The sequence below is a fragment of the Pinus tabuliformis genome, chromosome 6 (assembly GCF_031772625.1).
Source record: "Pinus tabuliformis cultivar Carrire ecotype Pingquan chromosome 6, CPIR1, whole genome shotgun sequence".
Lineage (NCBI taxonomy): Eukaryota > Viridiplantae > Streptophyta > Pinopsida > Pinales > Pinaceae > Pinus > Pinus tabuliformis.
The window spans coordinates 674344382-674369047 of record NC_142292.1 but is presented as its reverse complement, the minus strand read 5'-3'; the positions used below and the strand labels follow the sequence as shown (position 1 = coordinate 674369047).

At 36.4% G+C, this 24666-nt stretch overlaps 1 protein-coding gene across 1 annotated transcript; it reads left to right on the top strand.

Moving 5' to 3' along the window:
* Positions 1-17004: 17004 nt before the first annotated feature.
* LOC149260433 (GDSL esterase/lipase At4g01130-like) lies at positions 17005-18764 on the top strand. The gene is made up of 5 exons (XM_089458989.1): positions 17005-17260; positions 17382-17579; positions 17704-17873; positions 17999-18260; positions 18502-18764. The coding sequence occupies exons 1-5, from the start codon at positions 17005-17007 to the stop codon at positions 18762-18764; spliced, it is 1149 nt and encodes a 382-aa protein (XP_089315115.1).
* The last annotated feature ends 5902 nt before the right edge of the window (positions 18765-24666 follow it).

Below are 24666 nucleotides of genomic sequence, written 5' to 3'. Positions count from 1 at the left end.
CTTCCAAGCACTTTGGTGAAGATGTCTGCAATCTTCTCATTAGTGGAACAATGTCGAAGATGGATTGTTTTGGCCTCAACATGATGTCAAATTAGATGATATTTTGTATTGATGTGCTTTGTTCGATCATGGAGCTTTGGGTTCTTGGACAACTTTATTACTGAGGTATTGTCAATCATGAGTGGAGTCGATTTTACTTGTTTTACCTACAAATCTTCAAGAATTTTCCTGAGCCACACAATTTCTTTTGTTGCCTCAACTGTTGCGACATATTCTGCCTTTGTTGTGGAATCTGTTGGAATTGATTGTTTGCGTGATCTCTAGGAGACAACTCCTGATCCAAGACTCATAGCAAAAACTGAAGTAGATACCCTAGTTCCTCTGTCTCCATCGAAGTCTAAATCAAAGTATTCAATCAAGCTGAAGTCGCCCACCTGTGTATACTTGATTCCAAAGTCTTGAGTTCCCTTCAAGTACTTTATAACTCTTTTTGCAGCAGACCAATGTCCCTCACAAGGCTTTTGCATAAATCTAGAGAGGATTCCAACAACAAACGAAATGTTTGGTCTCGTATTAGTTAGGTAGTTGAGACTTCCTACAAGTTGTCTGTACTTTGTTGCATCCTCAAATTCCTTTCCTTCAATGGATGTGAGCTTAAAGTTTTGTTACATTGGAGTAGTCAGAGGATTGAATTTAGTCATGCCAAACCTATTCAACAGATCTCCAATGTACTTCTTTTGAGAAAGGAATATGGACTTTGGATGTTGAGTTACTTCAATACCAAGATAGTAATGAACATAGCCCAAATCAGTCATTTCAAAACCTTTCCTCAATTCCTTCTTTATGGATGAAATGTAGCTCTCATTGTTCCCTATCATCAAAAGATCATCTACATATACTGTAATATATACAACTATTTTTCCAACCCTCTTGAAAAACAAAGTTGCATCATCAAGATCATATTGTTTGAAATTGAGTTTCAGAAGATGCTCAGTTAGTTTTTCATACCAAGCTCACAGTGCTTGTTTGAGGCCATACAAGGATTTCACAAGTTTTCATACTTTATGTTCATGTCCTTTTACAACAAATCCTTCAGGCTGGAACATGAAAACATTCTCTTTTAGATTCCCATTAAAGAAAGCAATTTTTACACCCATTTGATGGACTTTCCAACCGTTTTAAGCTGCTAGGGCAAAGAGTGTCCGAATGGTAGCCCATTTTATTGTGGGGGCAAAATTTTCCTCATAATCGACCCCTTCCTTTTGTGCCAAACCTTTTGCCACAAGCCTGGATTTGTGCTTGTCAAGTGATCCATCAGATTTATACTTGTTCTTGTAGATCCACTTGCATCCAATTGGTTTGGTTCCTAATGGAGGATCAACCAGCTTCCAAGTGCCATTCTTTATCAAGGCATCATACTCCTTTTTCATTTCTTCTTTCCATTCATCATGAGAAGCAACTTCTTTGAAGGAAGTTGGTCCAAAATCTGTAGATAAATTCAATTCACAACCATATGACACATCCATATCAACAGGTGAATCAGAGTCATCTACATCACCTCTATTTTTCCAGTTTGAATTTCTAGTTCATGTCTTTCCAACCTCATCAGGATGGACACTTTCAAGTGTCTTTGTCAGCCACTTTGGGGGACCTTTCTCAGATGGTCTAGGCTGCTCTGTTAATTGAGTTGGGACTGAATCAAGATTGAGTCTCCCAATTCTATCAATCACATCACTCAAAGTATCGTCCATTGTTGGAGTTTCATGTGGGGGAGAGAGTGTTTCAGAAGAAGTTTCCACAGGTTGATCTAGTGTAGGAATCCCCCCTTCAAGACGTGGAATCTAATTATCAAATTCTTGAAATGATTTTGCATTTGTGAATATATCCAAGAGATCAAGTTGTTGCTCAACAACATTTTCAGTTTTGGATGATTCAAGAAAGATTACATCTCTAGATACAATAAACTTTCTATTGACTTCATCATAGAGACGGTATGCTTTGGAGGTGTTTGAATACCCCAGGAAGATACACTTACGACTTCTTGCGCCAAGTTTGTTTCTATGTACCTTTGGTATCAAGGCATAACATGTGGAACCAAAGACCCTGAGATGCTTTACCAAAGGAATGTGCCCATACCACATTTCATAAGGATTCTTGTTTCTAATAGCATTAGATGGACATCTACTCTTTACATATACAACACATAGAACTGCATCAACCCAAAACATCAATTTTACATTTTTGAAAAACATCATGGAGCACACCATATTTAAGATTGTCCTATTCATTCTTTCAGCTACTCCGTTCTGTTGGAGATTATAAGGCACAGTTGTTTAATGTTTGATCCCATGTTGGCGAAGATAGTTTTCAAATTCATTTGAAGTGTATTCTTTTCCATTATTAGTGCGAATAGAGCCAATATGAGATTGTGCATCATTTTCAATCCATGTATGAAAGTTCTTGAATGTTTGAAAAGAATCATATTTGTTCTTCAATAAATAAACCCAACACATTCTGGTGTAGTCATCAATAAATGTCATCATATATTTATTTCCATTTGCAGAAGGAATAGGCATTGGACCACATAAATCTGAATGAATGAGTTTAAGTTTTCTATGTGCTCTGGAATGTGAATCATGAAAAGACTGTTTGCTATGCTTTCTTAGAATGCAAGCATCACATTGCTTAAGTTTCCTAGGAATTGTAGGCAAGCCAGTAACACCATTTTTCTTCAACAAGCAGAGGCTATCATAATTTAAGTTTCCAAATCTAGCATGCCATAATAAACTTGATGGAAATGTACCTTCTTCATAATGAGAATTGTATGAGAACTTTTGTGCACGAGTAGAGGTACATTGTAGCTTGAGAAGCCTTTGTTCTTCTAGTCATGACAAGTGAGTGGTCTGATGCTTTTCTCACCTCAAGTTTGCCATCAAACGTATGAATGTAGTGTCCTTGCTGGCGGATGTGGACCAGGGACAAAAATTTTCTCCTCATCTGTGGGAGATATAAAACACGATGCAGAAGAAAGTTTGGAAGACTAGGCAATTTAAGCCTGATTGTACTAAGCCTTGATGGCTTGAGTTTTGATTTTCCTGCAAAGTATACTGCTCCATCAACATTCTGAATAAATTCTTCAAAAAAATCTCTTCTAAAAGTCATGCGGCAAGTTTCTCCTGAATCGAGCAACCAATCATTTTTCCAGGAAGCAAGTGAAGCATTAAATAAGTCTTAATTTACTCCAATATTACAATGTGCCACAACATATTGAGTGGATTCAGGTGCGTTATCTTTCTCTCTGTCATTAGTTTTACCTTTGGGTTGGTTTTTTTCCTGCTTAATTCTTTCCCAAGGAAACTTGAATCTTGATGCATCATGTGATCCATCTCTTTTACAGCATATGCAGTGCAAATCTGACTTTTCTCCTTGAGATTGTCTGCCCCCCCTGCCTCTAAAATTTCTTCCTCTTCCTCTTCAACCACCTCTTCCTCTCGAATAATCCTGAGCAAGATTCTTCTCTCTATGTGCAAGATAGACAACCTCTTTAGAAGACTAAGGATATGTCTTCTTTCCAAAATCTTTCTTTCTTTCAGCAAAATTTTTCACAAGGGAGTCAAAGGTAATATCTTTGAGGTTTCCATTTGCTTGCAATGACTCAAGATAATTTGAGTAAGTGGGATAAAGTGCCTTGAGAAAAGCTATCAGAGGAATGTCCAGTTCAACATTAGTGACTTTGATATCATGCATAATAGATTTTACTTCTAATGCAAGAGCAAGAGGATCATAATTTTGTAATTCAAGGGTGAACAATTTAATCATGAGTTGAACAACTTCAAGTGCAAAGTGTGAGCCATAGAGTTCGTTCATTTTTTGTAAGGCTTCGGAAGCATTTGAAAATGGAAAAATATGGTGACTCACCTCTTCATTTATTGATGCTGCAATCAATGCATTAGCCTTGCTGTTATTATTTTGCCAAATGGAAAATTCCTTGTCTAAGGTAAGTTGTTCTGGCTCTTTGTCTCTATTTCTAGCACACACTCCTTTCCACAGCTCATTAAAAATGAGAGTGTGTTTTATCTTGCGAGACCATTCAGGATAGTTCTCTTTTCCAGAGAGGACTATTCCCAAAATAGATATGAGTGAATGCATTATAAAATTTAAATTAGGCCCAAAATACTTTCAATTAAATTGATGTGTCTCTGCAACTAATTAATTTTCATACAACTATATCCTTAAAAATTGCAAGCTCTCAAATATATACTATCATATAGCACCATACCTCTCACACCTTTAAAAAATAGACCACTCATTCCTTTAAAAATACAACATTTACACTCGTACACTTTATGGTATTAAAAAGGTATATAAAACATTATAAAACATCACTCATAAGTCATTAATTATCCACCATTTGTAATGACCATATGTCCATTTAAATGCACCCTTGAATAACTTTAATGGAACATGGCTTCATGATTTATATAATACTGGCCTTCCAAAATGATCAAGGGATCGGCATAGAAAAATAGTTTCACATTGCCTCATTTCGTCCTACGTGGAGGTACCATTCGAGCCATTGAAAATAGGTTAATGCACAGGTTGGTTCTGCTCACTGCACCATTCTATCCTTTGAACACATACTACTCCAAGGTTGCACCATGCACCATGGATACGCTGCGCAGGATTTAACACATTCAGCTACCGCTCTTCGAGCTCAACAGGTAATAACACATTTTCATGGATACATAGTGAAGGAGGTGAAGGTGAAGAATAATGACAGAGCTTTGCCAGACTAGTGGGTTATGGAAATGACAGTATATAATGGGCAGCGTTTAAACAATGGCAATGTTTAATGGGTAGCGACTGTGGAGGGGGCAGTGGACAGACTGCAAAAAAATGGCAGAAGGGAGTTACAAGAGTAGAAAGGGATGCCAAAAATGGAGTTGGCTCTAATACCATGTTAGGCCAGGAGGTAACTCCTCAAATGAGATTGTGTTATTCATTCAAGTTGTTTATTATTATATACAAGAGGGAGTGACTGTTCAGTTCATCTCCTGATGACTCTCCATTTCCTCTATTATTTGTTTACACTTAATTATAGTTGTTCACCCAATCCCTATGATTAGGTGCAACAGTTTTTACCTTGAAGTGTCTTCCCATTATGTAAGGTAATTGTTTCTTAAGTGCATGTAGTATTTCCAACATTTCCTTCTCATAAATAGATTTGCGTAAATACTTTCCTTTGATTGGACGACTTTCAAAAGCAATTGGTCTTACCTCTTGCATTAAAACAATACCAATTCCATTTTCCGAGGCATCACATTCCACAATACAAGTTTTTTTGAAGTTCAACATAGCTAAGAATGATGCTTGGCATGTTGCCTCTTTAAGATGCTCAAAGGCCTTAGTTCCTTCTAGAGTCCAAGGAAATGCATCTTTCTTCAGTAATGTTGTTAGAGGTGTTGTTATTCTTCCATAATTCTTAACAAACTTGTGATAATAAACTGTCAACTCGAGAAATCCTCACAAATTCTTTATGGACGTGGGGATTTTCCATTCCTTAATGGCTTTGATTTTGTTAGGGTCTATATTAACAACCTCAGGAGATACAATATGATCCAGATATTCCACCTCATGTCCTCTAAATAAACATTTGGAGGTTTTTGCATATAATTGTTTCTCCTCCAATAGTTTGAACACCCTGTCAACATGTTGAACATGATCCTTCCAAGACTTGTTGTAGATTAGTATATCATCAAAAAATACTAACACAAAATTTCTAAGGGCGAGTTTGAAAATGGAATTCATTAAAACTTGAAATGTAGGAGGTGCATTGGTAAGGCCAAAAGGCATGACCAAAAATTCATAATGACCCTCCCAAGTTATAAATGTTTCTTTCATAATGTGTTCAGTCTTCATTTTCATTTGATGATATTCAGATCTTGAAGTAAATTTCTCCATGTAATTCATCCAATAATTCATTAATTAGAGGAATGGGAAATTTATCATTAATAGTGAGCTTGTTGAGCTCCCTATAATCCTCACACATGCACCATAATCCATCCTCCTTATGCGCCAATACTACTAGAGCAGAGAAAGAACTTTGAATAGGTTGAATTATACCAACCTCTAGCATTTCCGCAACCATACGTTTAATTTCACTATTTTGGGCATAGGGATATTTGTAAGGCCTGATCTTTGGAGGAAATATTCTTGGAATCAAATGAATAGCATGATCATGATCATGAATAGGTGGGAGGAATTTGGGAGTCTCAAATACCTTGGAATGATTGTCCAAGACTTTTTGGAGATCTAGAGAAATAGATGATTTTGATGTTTTAACATCTAGTGAACATAATTTTGCAATATTATCCTTCTTTGTTTCCATGCAATACCCCTTATTTCATCTTCCTTTCCTTGCCGAAAGAAATTCAAGAAAAGTTCTTGAAAATTAAAAGCTATCGTACCCAAATATTGTAACCATTAGACTCCTAGTACAACATCAACACCACCCATTGGAATTGAGAGAATTGGACTATTCAATACATATCATCCAATAGTTAGCTTGATACTATGGAACTTTCCATATAAATTTATAGTTCCTCCATTTGCAGCCATCACTTGACACTCTCATTTTTGGTATAGGAAGCAATTCAATTCCTTAGTTATCTTACAATGAATAAAATTATGGGTACTACTCGAATCAATCATCACTATTACTTTTTATTCTTGATATGTCCTTCTTTCTTGAGAGTTTGAGGTGTGCTAATTCCCGCCAAAGGATTACAATATATGGTGGGATTCATTTCTTCTTTCTCTAGGGTTAGTTCTTCATGTCTATAGGGACCTAACAAGGAATATTTATTAATATTATTAACTGGAATATCATGGAGATGATTCTGACAACTTCATGGTCGGAGGAACACTGGAAGATAGATGATAGGGAGTCAATTATTCTTAGGAATATGGAGCTGGAAAAATTTATGGTCATGATCTAGAGAAAGAGTTTGATGGATCTTAGAAAATAAAGGTGTTGTGTATTCTCCCCACCCTTTATGGGATTAAAAAAATGAAATTGTAATGGTGCATCGAAGGGGAACCCAATTCCTATGGGCTTGGCCATGAGTTTTAGAAATTCAGGTTCCAAGGCACTAAGGCTCTATGCACAGAGCTCTAGGTCTACCACTAACAACATGGTTGAGATGATAATGTTGGAGCAAGGAATAATGTTTGTGGTTAAGGAAGGCTACACGTCTTCACAAATGGATGGTGATCCCCTTGTTTCTATAAAGTTTTTGCATAAATTGATATGAGTTCAACCGCTAGAAAATATTTCAAGTAGATCGATATTGGAGTTTGTTATAAGGATAATTTCGAGGATGATCAAACTGGTTGAATATTTCATAGCATGTCACTCCTTGAAATCAACAAAAAAAGTGGTGGATTACCTAGAAAAATATAGGTTGTAATGACAAGGAGGTGAGTATCGATATGAGTTGGCCCGCATTATCAACATTGGAATGGAGTGTCGAGAACTAAATGCCTTGATCATATTTGATGAAAGCTCCCTCAATAAGGGTGATAATGAAGAAAGGATAGGACCTTGGTTTTCATTCCCTCAATCCTTAGGAATTCATGCTCCCATTTAATGTGGGAGTATGCGACATCTCCCTCGCATGGATGAGCACATTATTAAATATTTGCAGGTGGTTTTGAGTGATGGCGTGTAGTGAGAAAGAAATTGTGAGAGCTGAGATTTATTCCTTAGCCTCATATAGCATATTCTCTAAATACTTGTTCATGGGGGCTCTCCTGGCATGTTTTTTCCAAGGGATTCTCCTATGGGGTGGAGAGAATCAGAGATTGTCTCTCAAATGGTTCATGAATGTGATGTTTTGGGCATAGTCTTTTCATTGGTTAGCGAGATGGTGAGCTCTTCCTTGTGAAATAGTGACTTGGGATTGCAAGTTTTAGTCTGTTGTTATGGCTTTAAGTCTCTGTAAACTTGTTGTTTTTTTCTTACTCTTAGTTCTTTCATTATCTTTTCTTCATCTTTCTTTGCCCTAGATTGTTTATAGTTCCAGAATTAAGATTCCTTTGTATGCTTGGTCTTGGGCCCAAGGTTTTGTTTGTAGGCTCTATTTGTGTTACGTAGAGCATGGTTGTGCAATCGGCTTTAACAGTATTGTGTCGAGGGTCATTAGCATGGGTGGTATCTTATGGATTGTTACAATGGCCTCTAATGGTATTGTGATTAGGTTCAAGAGTAGTGTTATGGTCCTTTGGTTTTGGGTTTGTTGTTGGTTTGGTGTTAAGATGGGGTGTTGTAGTGGTCAAATGGTGAAGGATTTTAAGCCTATTATGGAGTTTGTGTCACGTCACATTTGTGATGGCGGTATAATTTTCAAGTATAGTCATTTCATTTGGGGTTATTGTGACGACTTGGTGTGTTGGCGTCCTGACCTAGTCGAAGAACATAGAGTCTAATTTTCCTATCCTTTTGCAGGTAGGGCAAATCCCTATAAATATTTTAGTTAACCCATCTACGACTCTGGCATGCCTCCAAGGATATGTCAGAGAAGTAGAAAGTGTGGTGGAAGTGTTGTTTAGCTTAATTACAAGGGAACGATATAGCTTTCCCATAAGTCGATGGTATCTTATTTCAACATTATCGCTCTTGATGTGAATTTATAAATAAGAGAATTGGACATGAAGGTGGGAGAAGAAGGAAAGTGCTATCTAATTTGAAATTTCTTGAATATTTTGGTGGATGGGTTCTAGATGTGAGACACAATAGAGGTAGGAAAAAGAATTTATTGAATTTAGTGGTCCTTCATTGGTAAATGAAGACATTGTTAAGCTTAGGTCATAGAGACAAACAAGTTGATAAATACAACCTCTTGACATCCCTAGAGGATGTCAATATAATTTATGCATTGTGTCTCTTTCTATGCTAGTTTGAGAGCAGAATTTGGCTACTCGTATGTCAATTTGAGAATGTAATCTTTCTTGGGTTCTCTGTGTTTATCTGGCAAGAATCTTGTAAGCCCAAGTAAGCAGTGTTTATGTAAATATTACTATGTCAATAGCTAGTTTTTGTTGGATATATGTAGAAGAGATGGAGTTCTTATATTGAAACTCCCTTGGCCAGCACCAATTTATCCATGTATCTATATTTCTATGACTAATACAAAGATTTGAAATTTACAAAAAAAAAAGCACCAAGAGGGATCAAATCTATTGAGATGCAACCCTCTTTTAGAGTGAAAACGGATTTGGTCCCTCTCAACACTTGGCAGATCCAAAGTTAAGATGGATCTAAGATGGTTGTGTTGAGAGGCTCTCTATAGCAAAGTGTAGGGGATATGTTTATGCATTAGATGTTAGATGCGTAAACAATTTTTAAATTCAATTTTTTTATATTGTAATTTTGTTTTTGTTAATCAAAATTACAAACAATTTTTTAGATAAAATACAAAAAATCATAATACACATATCACATTAAAAATATAAAACATATAAATAGTAGTTATCAATGAAGATCCATTTTACCATTATAAATTAAAATAATGATTTAACAATATTTAAATTTAATTAATAAACACATAAAAATTTAATAGGTAGAATATAAAAAGATTCTTAACCATGAATATTCACCCCCATTTTACATTAAGATATTATTAGCTTCCAAATAGGCTTTGTTACAATACCATGTCTTATCAATAGCACATGCCCAAAAACTATAACTCATTTAGAATTCAAAATATTTTATTTTAATCCAATTTTATAATAATTTTTAAATCAAAACTTAATGCTTACAATATAAAAAAATTCTTCGCCATGGATCTTCATCCCCATTTTACCATGGATATTATTAACTTGTAAATATGATTTGTTACAATACCATGGACCATGGAAATTATTAACTTGTAAATAGGCTTTGTTACAATACCATGGGCTAGTACAATGGCCTATGAATACAACTTGCCCAAAAACCATGACTCATTTCAAAATCAAATTATTTTACAATTATTTTAAATTAATTTAATTTATTAACATTTTCAGATTAAATATAAAAGTAAAAAAGTATGTGGGAGTTTTCCTAATGGTATAAATGTTTGTAAAATTTACATCTTGTCTCAATTATAAAATAATAAAATATTAAAAAATATTGACTTGGTCAAGTTACATAATATATATATATATATATATATATATATATATATATATATATATATATATATATATATATATATTATATAACTTTAACTATAACTACCCTAATGGGGGAGTCATGTGGTGGGACAAGGATTCGTGGGGTGATGTTAATTCCCATGTAATTGGAAATTGGTGGATTGGTGTGTTGTAGAAGCATCTGCTTGAAGGTGGGTTACAAATATTTTGGACGTGATAATGGTTATTTGATTAGACTATTGGGTAGAGGTTCTTACTGGTCGGTTATAGGGAACGGGAGGTTAGTCGTCAAGGGTGAGAGAGGTGTGAAAAGATTGGGGGGGCTACCAATTGCAACTTCTTCTTACACTCTCAGTCGAGAGATTAACAATGAACAGTAATTGTGGTTGCAATGCAAGATTTTTAGATAACGGGGAGGTTTTTGCCATAATTGTATGGGATCCTAGTCCGTGGAGGACTGTGCTAGATGAGAGAAGGTTTTTGGTGTTGGTGCATGTGGAGCTCAATCGCGTCGAGATTTTCTTCATGAGTACAAGGTGTCAACTTCGTTTTGTCAAGGTTAGGTAGCTTACTTTTGTGCCCTTTTATTATCTGGTTGGTCATTGTTTGGATGGGGTTCTGTGGAGGAGTTTGGTGAGTCCAAAGGCATGGGTGGGGCCAACATTGTAATAGGGGGTGATGTGAATTTCGTTCATGTTATTTTTCTTATTTACATCTGGACGTCGGAGTGGTGATGGGTTTATATCATAGGTTCTCTTGGTGGTTTAGTCTCGGTGGTGATGAACTAGGTGGAAAGTGGTAGACAAAGGGATTTGTAAAGGTGTTAGCTACTAGGGGTGGTGAAGGTGGGATGATTAATTTGAGTAGTTTATATGGACTAGGGATGTATTGTGTTCTTTGTGTGAAAAGGAAGTGGGAAATTTTATCGGTTAGTGAGGTGACATGGGTTCATTGGTTGGGAATTCGGTCCTCCACTGAAAAGTGGAGTAGGGGGGATGGTGAACAACACGTGGTGAAAAAAAGGAGTGTCATGTAGAGGTAGTATGATAAGGTCTGGAGAGGCAGGGACCCTCGTGGTCAAGGGGAAATTCACAAGGTTGAGCAAGGAGATGATGAGGAGGGGGGCGACTAGTAGCTAGCTGCCTTGTTTAGTAGCATGGATCCCCCCCTTCCCTTTGATTTGATAGGGGCACATATTCACTATGTGTTCACAATGCTGGAGCAGTTGACCCGTGACAAGCATGAAGATTGCAATGAGGTAATTACATTTATGAATGACCTCAATCATAATCAGTGGCACATGATGGATAGGTTGATCTCCCTTTGGCTAGGTCAGAAGCGACTTCAGGAGCAGTTGGACAACTTGGAAGGTAGGTTGGCTCATATGGAAGCCCACGTCCATGAGGACTTCCGACTACCATGTTGCAATAATCCTGATGCCCTGACTGTGAGTAATTTAGCTTATTAATAATGATAGTGGTATCCATTTTGATACTTGCGAGGTTTTGGTTACCTTAGGTAATATGTATACAGGTTGTATGTTTTTTGTTGTTATTATCACTACAATTTTGTATATACCATCTAGCCAACAAGTCTAATAGGAATGAGGATGATGATCTTTTGAACTTTAGCACCTCACGATGTAACTTCTTTTTGAATTAATAAAACACGCCAACATACCAAAAATATGATAATTAAATAAAATCAATAATAAAACTAGATGATATCCATCTTAATTCATGATCTGTTAAGCATTGAGAGAGATCAAATCTCTTGAGATACAAAAACCTTTTAGACTAAGAGGATTTAATCCTAGTTTTGAAAATTGGGAAGAAATACTTGAGATTACACATGCTTCCTAGAAGCTTTTGATGCCTTTTGTGGCTAATGGCATTATACTAGTTCAACAACATACAAGAAGAAAAGCAAGGAAAATAAAAGAATTGTGGTCCATATATACATCAATCAATCTTGACTTTGGTATGAAGTTTCTTGAAAGGGGAGTATGTAATAATTCATATTATTAGTGAGTAAATAAGTAGTAGTAATAATAATAATAATAATAATAATAATAATAAATAATTATAACATATAAAATAAACAATGTAGTAAATAGATAAAAATAAATAATTCAAAAAATTATGGAAAAATTATTAAAGCTAAATTAAGAAAATGTTAACATTATAATAAAAATGCATGACGATAAGTGAAGCATGTTAATAGAATCTTTCCTTAAATTTTTAGGAAATGGAGTCCTAGATAATGTGTGAAGAGAAGGATGGGAGACATCTTTTTCCTAGAGAATTATTGGGAAGAATAATTAGGCATTGGCAAAAGTAGCTAAAAGGTATGGTATGGTTGAGTATATTTTTTGATTGGTAGTCACCCTGTCATGTGTTTCGTTTTTAACAATATTAAGGATTTGCGCATGACATTGTTCCATTGATAAAAGTATAAGTAAGTTGGATTCTTCAACTCTTAGATAAGATTCTTCTCAATCACTTCTTATATGAATCTTTAAACTATCAATTATATTTCCTTCATAGTTAATAATTGAGGTTTATAAATTTTAGTTTCTAATTTATTTGGTGTACGGCATTATATTTGCAAGTCCAAACATTGCACTGACCCTCCATCTTCAAAATTTGATAAAAATAAATGTTTACTTGTGTAATGAGAGAAGATATATTGGCTTCCATTTTGTTAAATGATAGGAAAAGAAACTCAACCATTTTCTATACTTCCTCCATGGCCTACATGATGTTGGCATTTACCATGGGACTATTGGGTCCACCAAATAGGCTACTTAAGAGCCATCTCACATAATTAGTGTTATGAAAGGAATATGAGGAGAGACATAAAAAAAAAAAAATATTACATAGCGACGCCAAGAAAAGCATCATTCATAGATACTGCAAATTGTGTAGGAATTTTCTTATGTGCATTGCAAATCCTAGGATTTCCATCAAGATGTAGGGTTTATAGGGTCCTAAGGATATAAGAATGTTACATTTTCTAGATTAGTAATATATTGAAATATTTCCACAACAATACTTGATCTAAAAATGGGGCACTAAAGACTTCTTGTCAAACTTACAAAAACCTCTCCCACTTCCAAAGCTTAAATATTCCCAAGATCTAGTGATTAACCAAATGCGGAGTTAATAATGCTTGAAATAGGTGTATGCTTGTGTTTGGTTTTAACTGTTTATGTGTTTTAATTTTATTTGCTTGAACTGATATAAAATTATATAACAACAAATAAAGCAGCAATGCAATGCAGCAATAAGCAAACACACATAACAACAATATAATAGGGAGTTCACCCAAAACTCTTGGGTTACGTCTCCTTGAGCTCTAGTCAACTCGACTAGGCTCTTTGGGATTATGGAAAAGTCCTTTTACAAGCTACACGCTCAACTCCACTAGTTTACACTGAACAATGGGCTTAGAATGCCATCTTATCCCTGGCTCTGAATCTCTCCAGCTTTCGGGCTCTGGCTTTCACTCTAGCTCTCGGCTTTGGCTCTCGCTCTTGGCTCTCGCTCATGGCTCTTGCTCTGGCTGTTGGCTCTGGCTCTGGCTCTCGACTCTAGCTCTATGAGCTATCAGTAGTTCGCTCGACCTCCAAGTGGCTGCCTCAGCAACTTTCAACTCTCTTGTTTTTCGCTTGACCTCCAAGCAACTCCAAAAACTCCCTCAGCTACTCTGCGCTTCTCACTCTGCTTGCTCTATCGCTGCTCTCAATCATGCTCACTGGCTTCTTTGAGGCATTCTTCCGGCTCTGCGGCTTCTTGTCCATTTCTCTGCTTATAATCATTCCTCTGTCTCTTCATATGGCCCTCTGGCTTCTGGCTCTGTGGCTCTATGCGTTACAAACACATCATTGTTTATAAAACGCCCGCTTGCCACATGGCATAATGATCAGGGGTTGTTACAAAGGAATTGGGCCCTTTCTTCACGCGGAAACCCGAAAATGGAACAAAATTCCAACACACAGAGTTTTACCAAAAATACACTATCGAGCGTGAAATCCAGACTTCAAACATAATGAAATCGCCCCTATAAACCCTTTCAGTTCCACCTTTTATGGCTATCGCAAGCCCACCTTTGATTTGCATGATCTCCAATCCAACGGTTGACAGCCATTTCAGGTAGCTTATGTGTGCAGATATTACCCGCCTGAAAAGGCGGTTTTCTCTCTCCTGTGCCATGCCACGTGTCGACTAGTGTATGGGTTTGGGTGGGACCCGTCCAATACCACTTACTGCCTGAGGGTAGCCCAAAATCCCTCTTACCACGGAGCTTAAATAACCTAAAGCCGCATCTGTAAACCTTTCGGGTTCAGCTTTATCGCTTTCGGGTCATTTCCTTTGTATTTCGGTTTTATAGCGGAAATACGCTGATACACAGAAAATCCAAAAATCTTGGACTTCAAATTTTATGCAATGAGGCATATAATTCCCATCGGGTCCGGCCCTTATCGGCTTGTCGCATGTCGCGTGCCCAACGGCCTTTTGTATCGGGGATCACCGATCGCCTAATCGCCGATCTGCCGATCCCCCAATTGTCGATATCGCACCTTGCGTATCACATCGGTGGGGGTCTATGCCTTCTACTCCTCCGATCGCCGATTGGCCAATTGCTTCAATCGTCGATTATCGCAATCGCTAATCGCATGTCGCCTTGTTTGGGGTCCCGATATCAGGTGAAGGCCTACCTCTGATGTGATGAGTTAGAGATCACTGATCGGGGGTCCTTCCGCCCTGGCCTTAAGTCTTCCGCTTAACCGTTCCGATGCAATTTTCAATTAGAAGGCCTTTAGCCCATTTTTAGAAGAAATGTCTCCTTTTTCAAAGGACAATGGCAATCTTCTTTCTACGATAACTTTTTCATCCAAAGTCCATTTTAGCCCATTCAAGTTGCAGTAGATTCAGAATGAGAAGATCTATGCAATGGGACTATTTTCAAGAGCATCCTTGGACTTTCATTTTCCTTTGTGAGGAACACTTTAGACTCAGAAGTCTATCTTAGATCCATTTTGGATCAATACTTGACTAAATCTTCCATGAAACCAATTAAGTAGGATAGATCATATCGTTAGTTGTAATATCTAATTTTTTTGTGTGTGAAAGTAATCTAAGTAAGTTTTGTTCACAATGTAAAATAGTGATAGGCTTGTTGACATGATTATGTAAGGTTGATTTCAAGTGTGGACGAGGGACTTCTAGTATGGTTTAGCTATTTGGAAGAAAATTCCATAGACATAAGTCTAATGTAACACTACTTGAAGGGGTATGGATAGAATTTACAAGGATGTCCAACCAAGTCTTCATAGGTGTACTCATGGAACAAAAAATCTCTATGTTATTTAAAGATGTTAGAAAATAGTTGTAGCCTAAAATAAGTTTCTAAAATTAAAGAGTGTGTTGTCAAGAATGTCTTATAATATCATCTATAGTGATCTATGCTATTACAATATATAGAGAAGAATAGACAATATAACTATGGAAATAAAAATAAAAATAAAGAAACAATAATAGTAAAAAAGAATAGACAATATAACTATGGAAATAAAATAAAAATAAAAATAAAGAAACAATAATAGTAGAATATATTCGTTAAGAACAAACATGTCAATAATAAAATTAATGGTTCCATCCTATAGTGAGTGATATAAAGATCATATGTAACTCTTCAAATGAAAATTATATTCTGTTGTGATAATATAAAGAAGTTCTAACTGATAATTTAGTTAGTTGAGTTTCTCTTGCTAAATATTTTACCAATCGGAAAATTATGAATCAAATATAACACCTAAATATAGCACCTACTTAATATTATGAACCACATTAAAAAGGAGTTGTCTATAATGCGACTTTTTGGAGGCTATCAAACTTGCGATTCCAATAAATTGCTGCCGGATTTTGACCGGAAAAACCAGCCGGAAAAGCTTTCAAAAATTCGCGTTATAGACAACTGCCATTAAAAAAATGATAAACTAGCCAAAACATGGTCAATAGTGAGGAAGTTTCTATTCTAATATTATAATTTTAAAATAATTTTTTTGTAAAGTACGTCATTAAAAAGATTAACATATTTTTAATTTGAAAAGTTACTTTTTCACACGGGACTTTTCATGGATTTTCGTGTAAAGACAGATCCAACTATGTAGATGTTAGTTCCCCGGAGAAGCATAACGATCCAAAATTTGTCACAACTTTTTCACATGGAAATTTTCAACAAATACAACTGCACAGACGAGAGAAGCACGACGAGCCAAAGCTGTACCCTTTACACAATATGGATTTTATTTGGAACGTACTGATGTTATTCCCAAGGAGAAACCCATGTTTACCTATTTAATTGAGGTACCAAATGCAATGGAATAACCATTTTTTTATTGCAAACTCCGATTATACCATCCATATCTGTGATATATACAGTACTGCCATTGATTTTACAGAAAAATGGTCAATTCCTTGCACATATATCCTACTATTTCCAACATTTTCCACATCGATCCAGCAGTGATGACATCTGCCTTCTTTCACATTTTTTGTGCGTCGATCTACCCTGTTGACGATTGCCAACGAAGTTTTATTGCATTACAATAGCGGGGCATGGGGAATGATCCATGCTTATGAATGTCGATCACTATATCTTCGGCCATTGTTATATATAAGGCCTGCGGCCCGTCGTCTTCCATGCGCAAGAATTTGGTCTCTGCCTTTTCCTTCTGATCCATTGGAAACCTCGGCATTTGATCACCATTATTGCGCCGGATCTACTGTTCTATCTTGAGCATTAATGGATCGTTGCTACAGTAATCCATTATTTCTTTTACATGCATTAATTCTGACGGCAGCCCTGCTGCCGATAACTAGTCACTGCCGCTGCAACTTTCCTGCAATATTTAACTTCGGGGACTCGACCTCTGATACGGGTGCTATTCACTTTGCCTTCCCATATAATGAGGCTGCAGAGAATCCTCCCTATGGAGAAACCTACTTCGGTAGACCTGTATATCGCTACAGTGATGGACGCCTCTCTATTGATTTCTTCGGTATGTTGTTGATTACAGTTTGCGTTTTCTCTGTATAAATGGTAAACAAGAATATTTTTTAATTTTAAGGTCGACGTCTAGCTCAATATTGATAATTTTATCATAATGTTATTTTATATAGCAACGGCGCTGGGATTGCCATTTCTGAGTCCATACTTGCAGAGTGTGGGCACTAGCTATGGGCATGGAGCCAACTTTGCAGCCTCCGGTGCAACTGCAAATAACATCAATTCCTTCATTGCTCCAATTTCTTTGGCTGTTCAGATCAATCAGTTCAAGATCTTCAAGCAGCAGGTCTTGGCCACCATCAAAGCAAGGGGTAATTTAGGCAATCTTCGTCGCTAAGTTGTTTGGACTTGAATAAACGCCAAGGTACAAAATGCTGGAACCTAATGTAGAAAGAAAGATTTGGTGGGTATAATTTTTCTTTTTTCTTGGTGCAGGTGCTCAAAGCTATCTTCCAAGTGCAGATGCATTCGAGAAGGGAATTTACATGCTAGAAATTGGAGGCAATGACTTCAGTTATGCGTACAAGAACCTCCAATTGAGCCCAAGTCAGATCACAAAGAGCGTTCTTCCCAACGTGTCCAGGTCTATTTCAGATGCTGTCAAGGTATTACCTATCACAATTTCGGTGAAAAAACTCTGTTGCTTCACGTAGCCATGATCCATCTTCACATGAGTTAGAGATCCAGTAAATAATAATTCTCATCCATGGTGTTTGTGCGGTGGATCCAGGAACTATACAATGAAGGGGCGAGAACAATTTTAGTAAAGAACGTTGGGCCTCAAGGCTGCCAGCCCTACTGGCTCTCTCTTGCGCCCAATGATTTTGACAAGTACAACTGCTCTATTTCCTACAACGGTGCAGTCAAATACTACAACATTCTGCTCAGAAAAAAACTTAATTCCCTGAGAAGTCGGCTGAAGGGTGCAAATATCATCTATGTTAATAATTATGACATGGTCTTTGACCTAATGGCTAACCCTTCCACTTATGGTGCGTACTGCAAATTTGATCACTTAATTAACAATTTGGATGAGCATGGGAAAACTCATTTGGATGATTATTTCTGATAGAACACATACTTAATCCGGTTTTATATGTTCAGTTTTATGTTGCATTTGAATTATTGGGGCTACTAAGCGCAGAGTCAATCGTTTACTCTGTAGTTGAGACATCTACTGACCCGAATCTACAATACAGTTTTGTGATCTAACGATAATATTAATGGTTGCAGGGTTCAAGGAAACCATTAAAGTTTGTTGTGGAGTGGGAGGAAATTATAACTACGATGCCAATATTTGGTGTGGAAGCACGGGGATTATCAATGGCACGACTGTGGAGGCCAAAGCGTGCGCGGATCCGGCGTCATATATCATTTGGGATGGAGTTCACTGGACGGAACATGCCAACAGACTGCTTACCCAAGCGATTCTCCGAGGCAAATACTTCCAACCTGCATTCTCCATTGCCAATCAATGCGATCTCCAACCATTTTGATAACCTTCGAATTGATTAGTTTTAATAACGGAAGCGTAAAGCCGAATAAAGGACGCGCAAAGCCGAATTCGAAAATGAGATAAAGTCTGAAGTCTTACACTTTCCCATCGCTTGCTTTTCCCTCATTTTCAATAGGACGGCATTCATGTTCTTTTCCCAGGCAAGATTTAATAAACATTTAAGTTGTTTCAACATTTTGTTTTTATGAAATTTGGTATAATTATAGCTTAATTTAGATATGTTAAACATGAAAATTATAAAAAAAAATTATAATAACATTTGATAAATTGGATAAATTTAAATATCAAGATTTGTTAAAAGTAGATTTAACTTTCTGCATCACAGTGATGGATAGTTATATAAAGGAATTGAAAGTTGTTCGTAGCTAACACAACCAACATCCTATACACAATAAAATTGAAATTGCAAAGGATATGCATTAAAATTGTTGGTAGTAATGATTTTGGAAAAATTATAGTCTTAATTAAAGTTTGTAATATATATATATATAATTATAATTTATACAAATTTATTTAATTTCAAGCAAAATTAATTAAAATTTTAAAAAATATATATTTTTTTTTCTTAAAAGCTTAGTAACTTAAAATTTCCAGTCTTAGTCTATATATAATATTTTGAATGTTGTATTTAGTTGAAAAAAATTATATATCATAATCATGGTGGATCTGACCATATTTCTCTTTATTTGATTTTTTTTTCTTTAATAAAACATTATATTGTGTGTGGGAAATTATGATAGGAATCAAAACACTTAGCTCATGGTACATATTACATTGCAAAGATAAGAGTTTGACCATTCAAAACATGATATTATTTTGGAAAAGCAAAATTACAATAAGAAAAGTAAGTTTCGTAAGGACTGGGGAGACTAACATACTCGAGATACTAAAAAAATAAAATAATAGTAACCAATAGTAGAGTAAAAAGAGAGCATCAACCCACCTTAGGAGAATCTAATTCTTCGAGAATCTACTACTTTGTGGTGAGCATTAGGGATGTGGAGGGAGGCCTAGGTGGCCTTCAATCCTTTCCAAAAATAGATGTAGTCCTTGGCCCATAAAATGTATCTCATCCAACATCATCAATATTTCTTCCAAAACCTCATTTTTTTCTAGAAGTACTCTCCCAAGTAGCATTTTCATGTGTCATTAAATATCAATTGTGTACATGTCCTGATTGAGTCTTTTTCTAATGCTTGCGACATACATTATCCATTTTTGAAGTCACACACAATCTCCACATTACATTCTTTTTTCATTATTATGCCTCTCTCTACCTAAACAATTTCATCCTAAATTTGAGTGAAGTGCGGTCATTATATTTCCTTATTGAGGCATTTTCTCTTTATCTCACAATAATAGGTTGCACCCCTAAATATTGAGGCATGCACTCCCACACCAAAGGGGTATTTAAGAGAATTATTTAAGAAGAAATGAAAATTTTGTCTTAAAATTTCATTTTATTTATTTTTCTTGTCTTAACCCCTTTTTCTCTTCAAATTATCATTTTTTCATAAGCCCTTTTGTCTTAAATTTATCGTTTCATCTTACACCCTTTTTAATTTGCTGAAATTAATAATTTTGTATATAACGCTTTTCAAAGCCACTTGATATAATCACTAATTATGCGGGTCCGAGTCGTTTAGGGTTGAGGAAAGTTTTTTAGGGTTTCTATCCAAGCTCGCATTACAGGAGAGAAAGTAAAGAAAACATGGGGGCACACAGGAGGCTGATGAGTGTAGGGCAGGCCATCTTCGAGATTATTTGCGACAACATGGATGCATGGCATGTGGATGGATGCGGGGCATTTTGTCTCCAAAGGTCAAGTGTTGAACCTTTGCTCTGATGCCACTCTGTAACCACCTCCCTTCCACCCCTTTAACGGATTATGGGATGAGGAAGGTGTTACGTATTTGATTTGATCTCCAAGGTTTATTATAAAATTAGGGTTAGCAAAAGCATCATTTTTGCAAGCCTATGGAATTTAATTATGACACCACCATTATGATCATCTGGTTGAGATATTTCTCGGAATATAAAATTTATCTCAATCTAAGTCTGGGATCAAAAGCTATGCCCATTAGAAGCTTTGGCCTATTAAAAGAGGCCATATCATAACAACGACACCACATGGCCTCTACTCAACCCATGTCATATTACCAAGTTAGCACTCCAAGGGGTTTGCAGACTTCTTGCACCAAATAAACAAGGGTATGGACCATTATGCATCACACTAGTGTGTAAATCCACTTTAGCCAACATAGTTAGTAGTATGGACCCCCACTAGCAATGGTTTCAAACGTGGGGTAGGGACCCCATAATCATTTCTAGTGGTAAATTTGGGAATGATGGTTTAGTGTTATTTCCAATTAGGCCCCCCACCTCTTGTTAAACATCAATAATGAGGGGTCTCCTATATTGACCTTGGTCATTGATCTTCTAATAATCTCAACACTAGTTTTGATGCACCTGTGGCATGTGTGGTCAATGCGTCCACATCGACACCTTTCTCACTAGATTGACAATCTTGGCTCATTCAACCACATAATTCCTCAATGATACAGGTTCCTCCCTACATGTTTCAATCATTGGTGGTCTTGTCTCATCGCTCAACTACTAACTCCCCTTACTTTCATAGTGATCAATCCTCTAGTGAGAAAGATTCAAGAGGGTGGAACTAAGGCTAGATCAACCAATCCTCTATGTGCTCTATTAGTGCATAGGTTAACCACACCTCAATGATTTTGGTAGTGGTGATATTATGGAAATAGGTTTTTGAGGCTAGAATCATGTCAGGATCAATTGGTTCCTCGTTGCTCGATTGTTAGGAAAATGTTAAGGCATAATGTTGGTTGGTAGTGGGAAGCCTCCAAGAGAAAAGGTTCTAAGGGTTAGAACCATAATTGGATTATCCTAACCTTCACTGATCATCTCATTTACAAGTTATACAACTCACAAACGACATGGAAATAGTTTTCTCCATATGGGAAAAATTCCCACTCCGTACCCAAGGATAGATCAATTTGACCTTCACCAGCTCACCTACCATCATAAGGGATTAAGGTGTAAAGGATTCATGGTGGTTAGCGATGGTTTTATGGAAAGGTTTTATTGTTGGAACCATGGTTGGATCATCCTAACCTTTAGAGAATATCATGCTTGATTGTTAACAGAGTTAAGGTGTGTAAGGGTCTTAGTGGTGAGTAGTGGGAGGTGGAAAGCTTCAATGCCTAGAACCTTATGTGAATTGTCTAACTTCCGTCATCTACCCATAGCTGAGTACTTAATATTGTGCATAAGGGTCTCAACTATGGTGGAAACCCAAAATCATGGTCCCACTATTGGAACCATGGTCGAAGTGGTCGATCCCTAATTTCTCACTTGTTTACAAAGAGTTAGGGCACAAGGCACTAGCAATGGATGCTAGTCAGTGTACCTAGCATAATACGTTGTAGCATATCAAGTGTCTAGTCAACCACTTAATAATACATAGTCTTAGCCCACTTTAGGCCTTAACATAGTGCTATGTGTCTCGATGATCAATATAAACATTAAAAATATGCAAAAACTGCACTACTGTGAAAGTTGAAAATTCACCAGTCACTCCAACTTTGCTAGCTCTTTGAAAACTGGTTAGATTTTTCCAGTGAATGTGTTTGTCAGTTCCATTGAGTACAAGAATACAAATATTCTAATAAGAGATGAGGAATTACATACCTTCCAATAAATAATATATCTCAAGTAAGCCATTAAGATATCACATTCCTTAACCTTAGAAATAAAATGAATGTACATAAGTTTGCAATTTATCACATTAACCATAATTATAACACATTAGAGAAAATGCAAGTCGTGAATCCATCATTGAAATACCCAGTTTCAGTATGTAGTAAACTTGAAGATTTAAAAGACAATAGGTTGATCTTGAGTGAGCTCTAATAAATCATACATAGGCATATAAAAAAACACTTAAATCATGGATATTGTAGTAATCAACACATTTCAACCATTTATATCAATCACTAATAGATCAGGAAGATTTGGAAGTATGGATATAATAATGACCGTAAAAAACGTACTCATGGACATACATGTTGTGCATTAGCTAAATACAACATGGCATACCACAATCCATAAATAGAATTTACATAAGCATTTATACTTATCTAAGTATTTAAATATGGTTGGAAACTAAAGGAGGGACTTTGATTCCCCACCCAACCATAGGCTAGATACACTAAAATAATTTTCAAAACTGACCACCCTGAAGCCAAATCCATAATATAAGGGGTTGCTTGTTCAGGTATTTCACACTAAAGGGTTGACTAGACACTCAAGTGGTGGACTCTATAGTTTTGGTGGTTTATCAACTCCTCTTTGGAAGTATCACCAGAGTAACCCACTCATTCTTCCATGTCTCTGACTAACCACTTAGGCACAAAACACATCCTAGTGTACTCCACACAAAAATATAGGGAAATATCACCGAAATATCTAAGAACAGGGCTCCATAACAAACTCCAACACTAGTCAATCTTCTTTGATTTAGCTTTGTCAACTCCTTCCACTCTACTCCCTGGATCCAGGGGATTCTCTACTGTAGAAAGAGACAATAGATAGTATGAGAGAAAATTTTCATTTTTCTCTCTCCTCTTATTCATTCTCTTTAGTGTCAATAAAACCCAAGAAGACACTTCCCCCCACCTTTGATGTACTCTCTCTAGGAATACGGGAATCTCCCTCTTCCTTCCATTGTATCCTTGATTTGCGAGGGGAATGGGAACCATCGTGATCCCCTTACCACCCAATTCTAATCTCAATAATATTTTTCCACCCATTAGCTCTCTGATAGTCACATCACTTAATTATATTAGTTACTGGCTTCTCCAAGTTGCGGGTGACTTGAAAATTTAATTCAATATTATCTACGACTTCGCATAGCATACAATAGGTTTTCCCCCTCCTACTTATACCATTTACCAATTGTTAGTCATCAACACCATGCTAGGTTCATGTCTTTCCAAAGAATGTAAGATCTTCCCTTAGAAAATGGATTTTTAAGTTAGTCCTCTCCTTTAGTTGCTCGAATATTTTAATTAATGTATACGAAGTGTTACAATATATTGTCTCAATAACTCTTGGCTTGTACATTGGCTTACAATCACAATTTAATATTACAAAAAAAAAAATGGTGTTATATGCCTGATCTAGCAATTACCTTGAGCAATGGACTTGTAACACCCCTCCATTGTATGTAACACTCTATTAACCTAAGCTAAGAAAGGCTAGGTCAAAGGTGTGATAATGAAAGTAAATACTTTATTATTAAATAAATAAAGATAAATTAATCACTTGGAAAATGAGACACCAAGAGATGAGATTCTTGCCAAATAAAATCCCATTGGTGAATGGGAATGGATAATTCTTTCATGATAAGACTTCTAGATAAAATTCTAGATAAGCTTAATGGATTGGGAGATAAATATCCATTAGGTTTCTTAGCTGGAAAAAGATGCTAAGTTTAACATAAAATCCTTGCAGGAGAGAAAGGAAAAATTTTATGGGAAAAGCCTCGCGGGAGAGAAAGGCAAGCAAGATAAACATAAAAGCCTTGTAGGAGAGAAAGGCAAGATTTTATGGAAAAAGCCTCATGGGAGACAAAGGTGAGAATTTCCATGAAAAGTCTAGGCAAATGGATAAAAATAAATCCACCTGAAAGTGGGACGCTACTAAAGGAAACCATATCATGAAAGAGGGTACTAAATACCCATTGAAGGGATCAAAAGAGCCAGTTGATCCATGGAAAGAACTCTTAGCTCGAGGGTGAACTGGAGGAAGTAAGTTCTAGGTTGGGTGGTGGTGCTCGGTTTTCCAAGAGACTT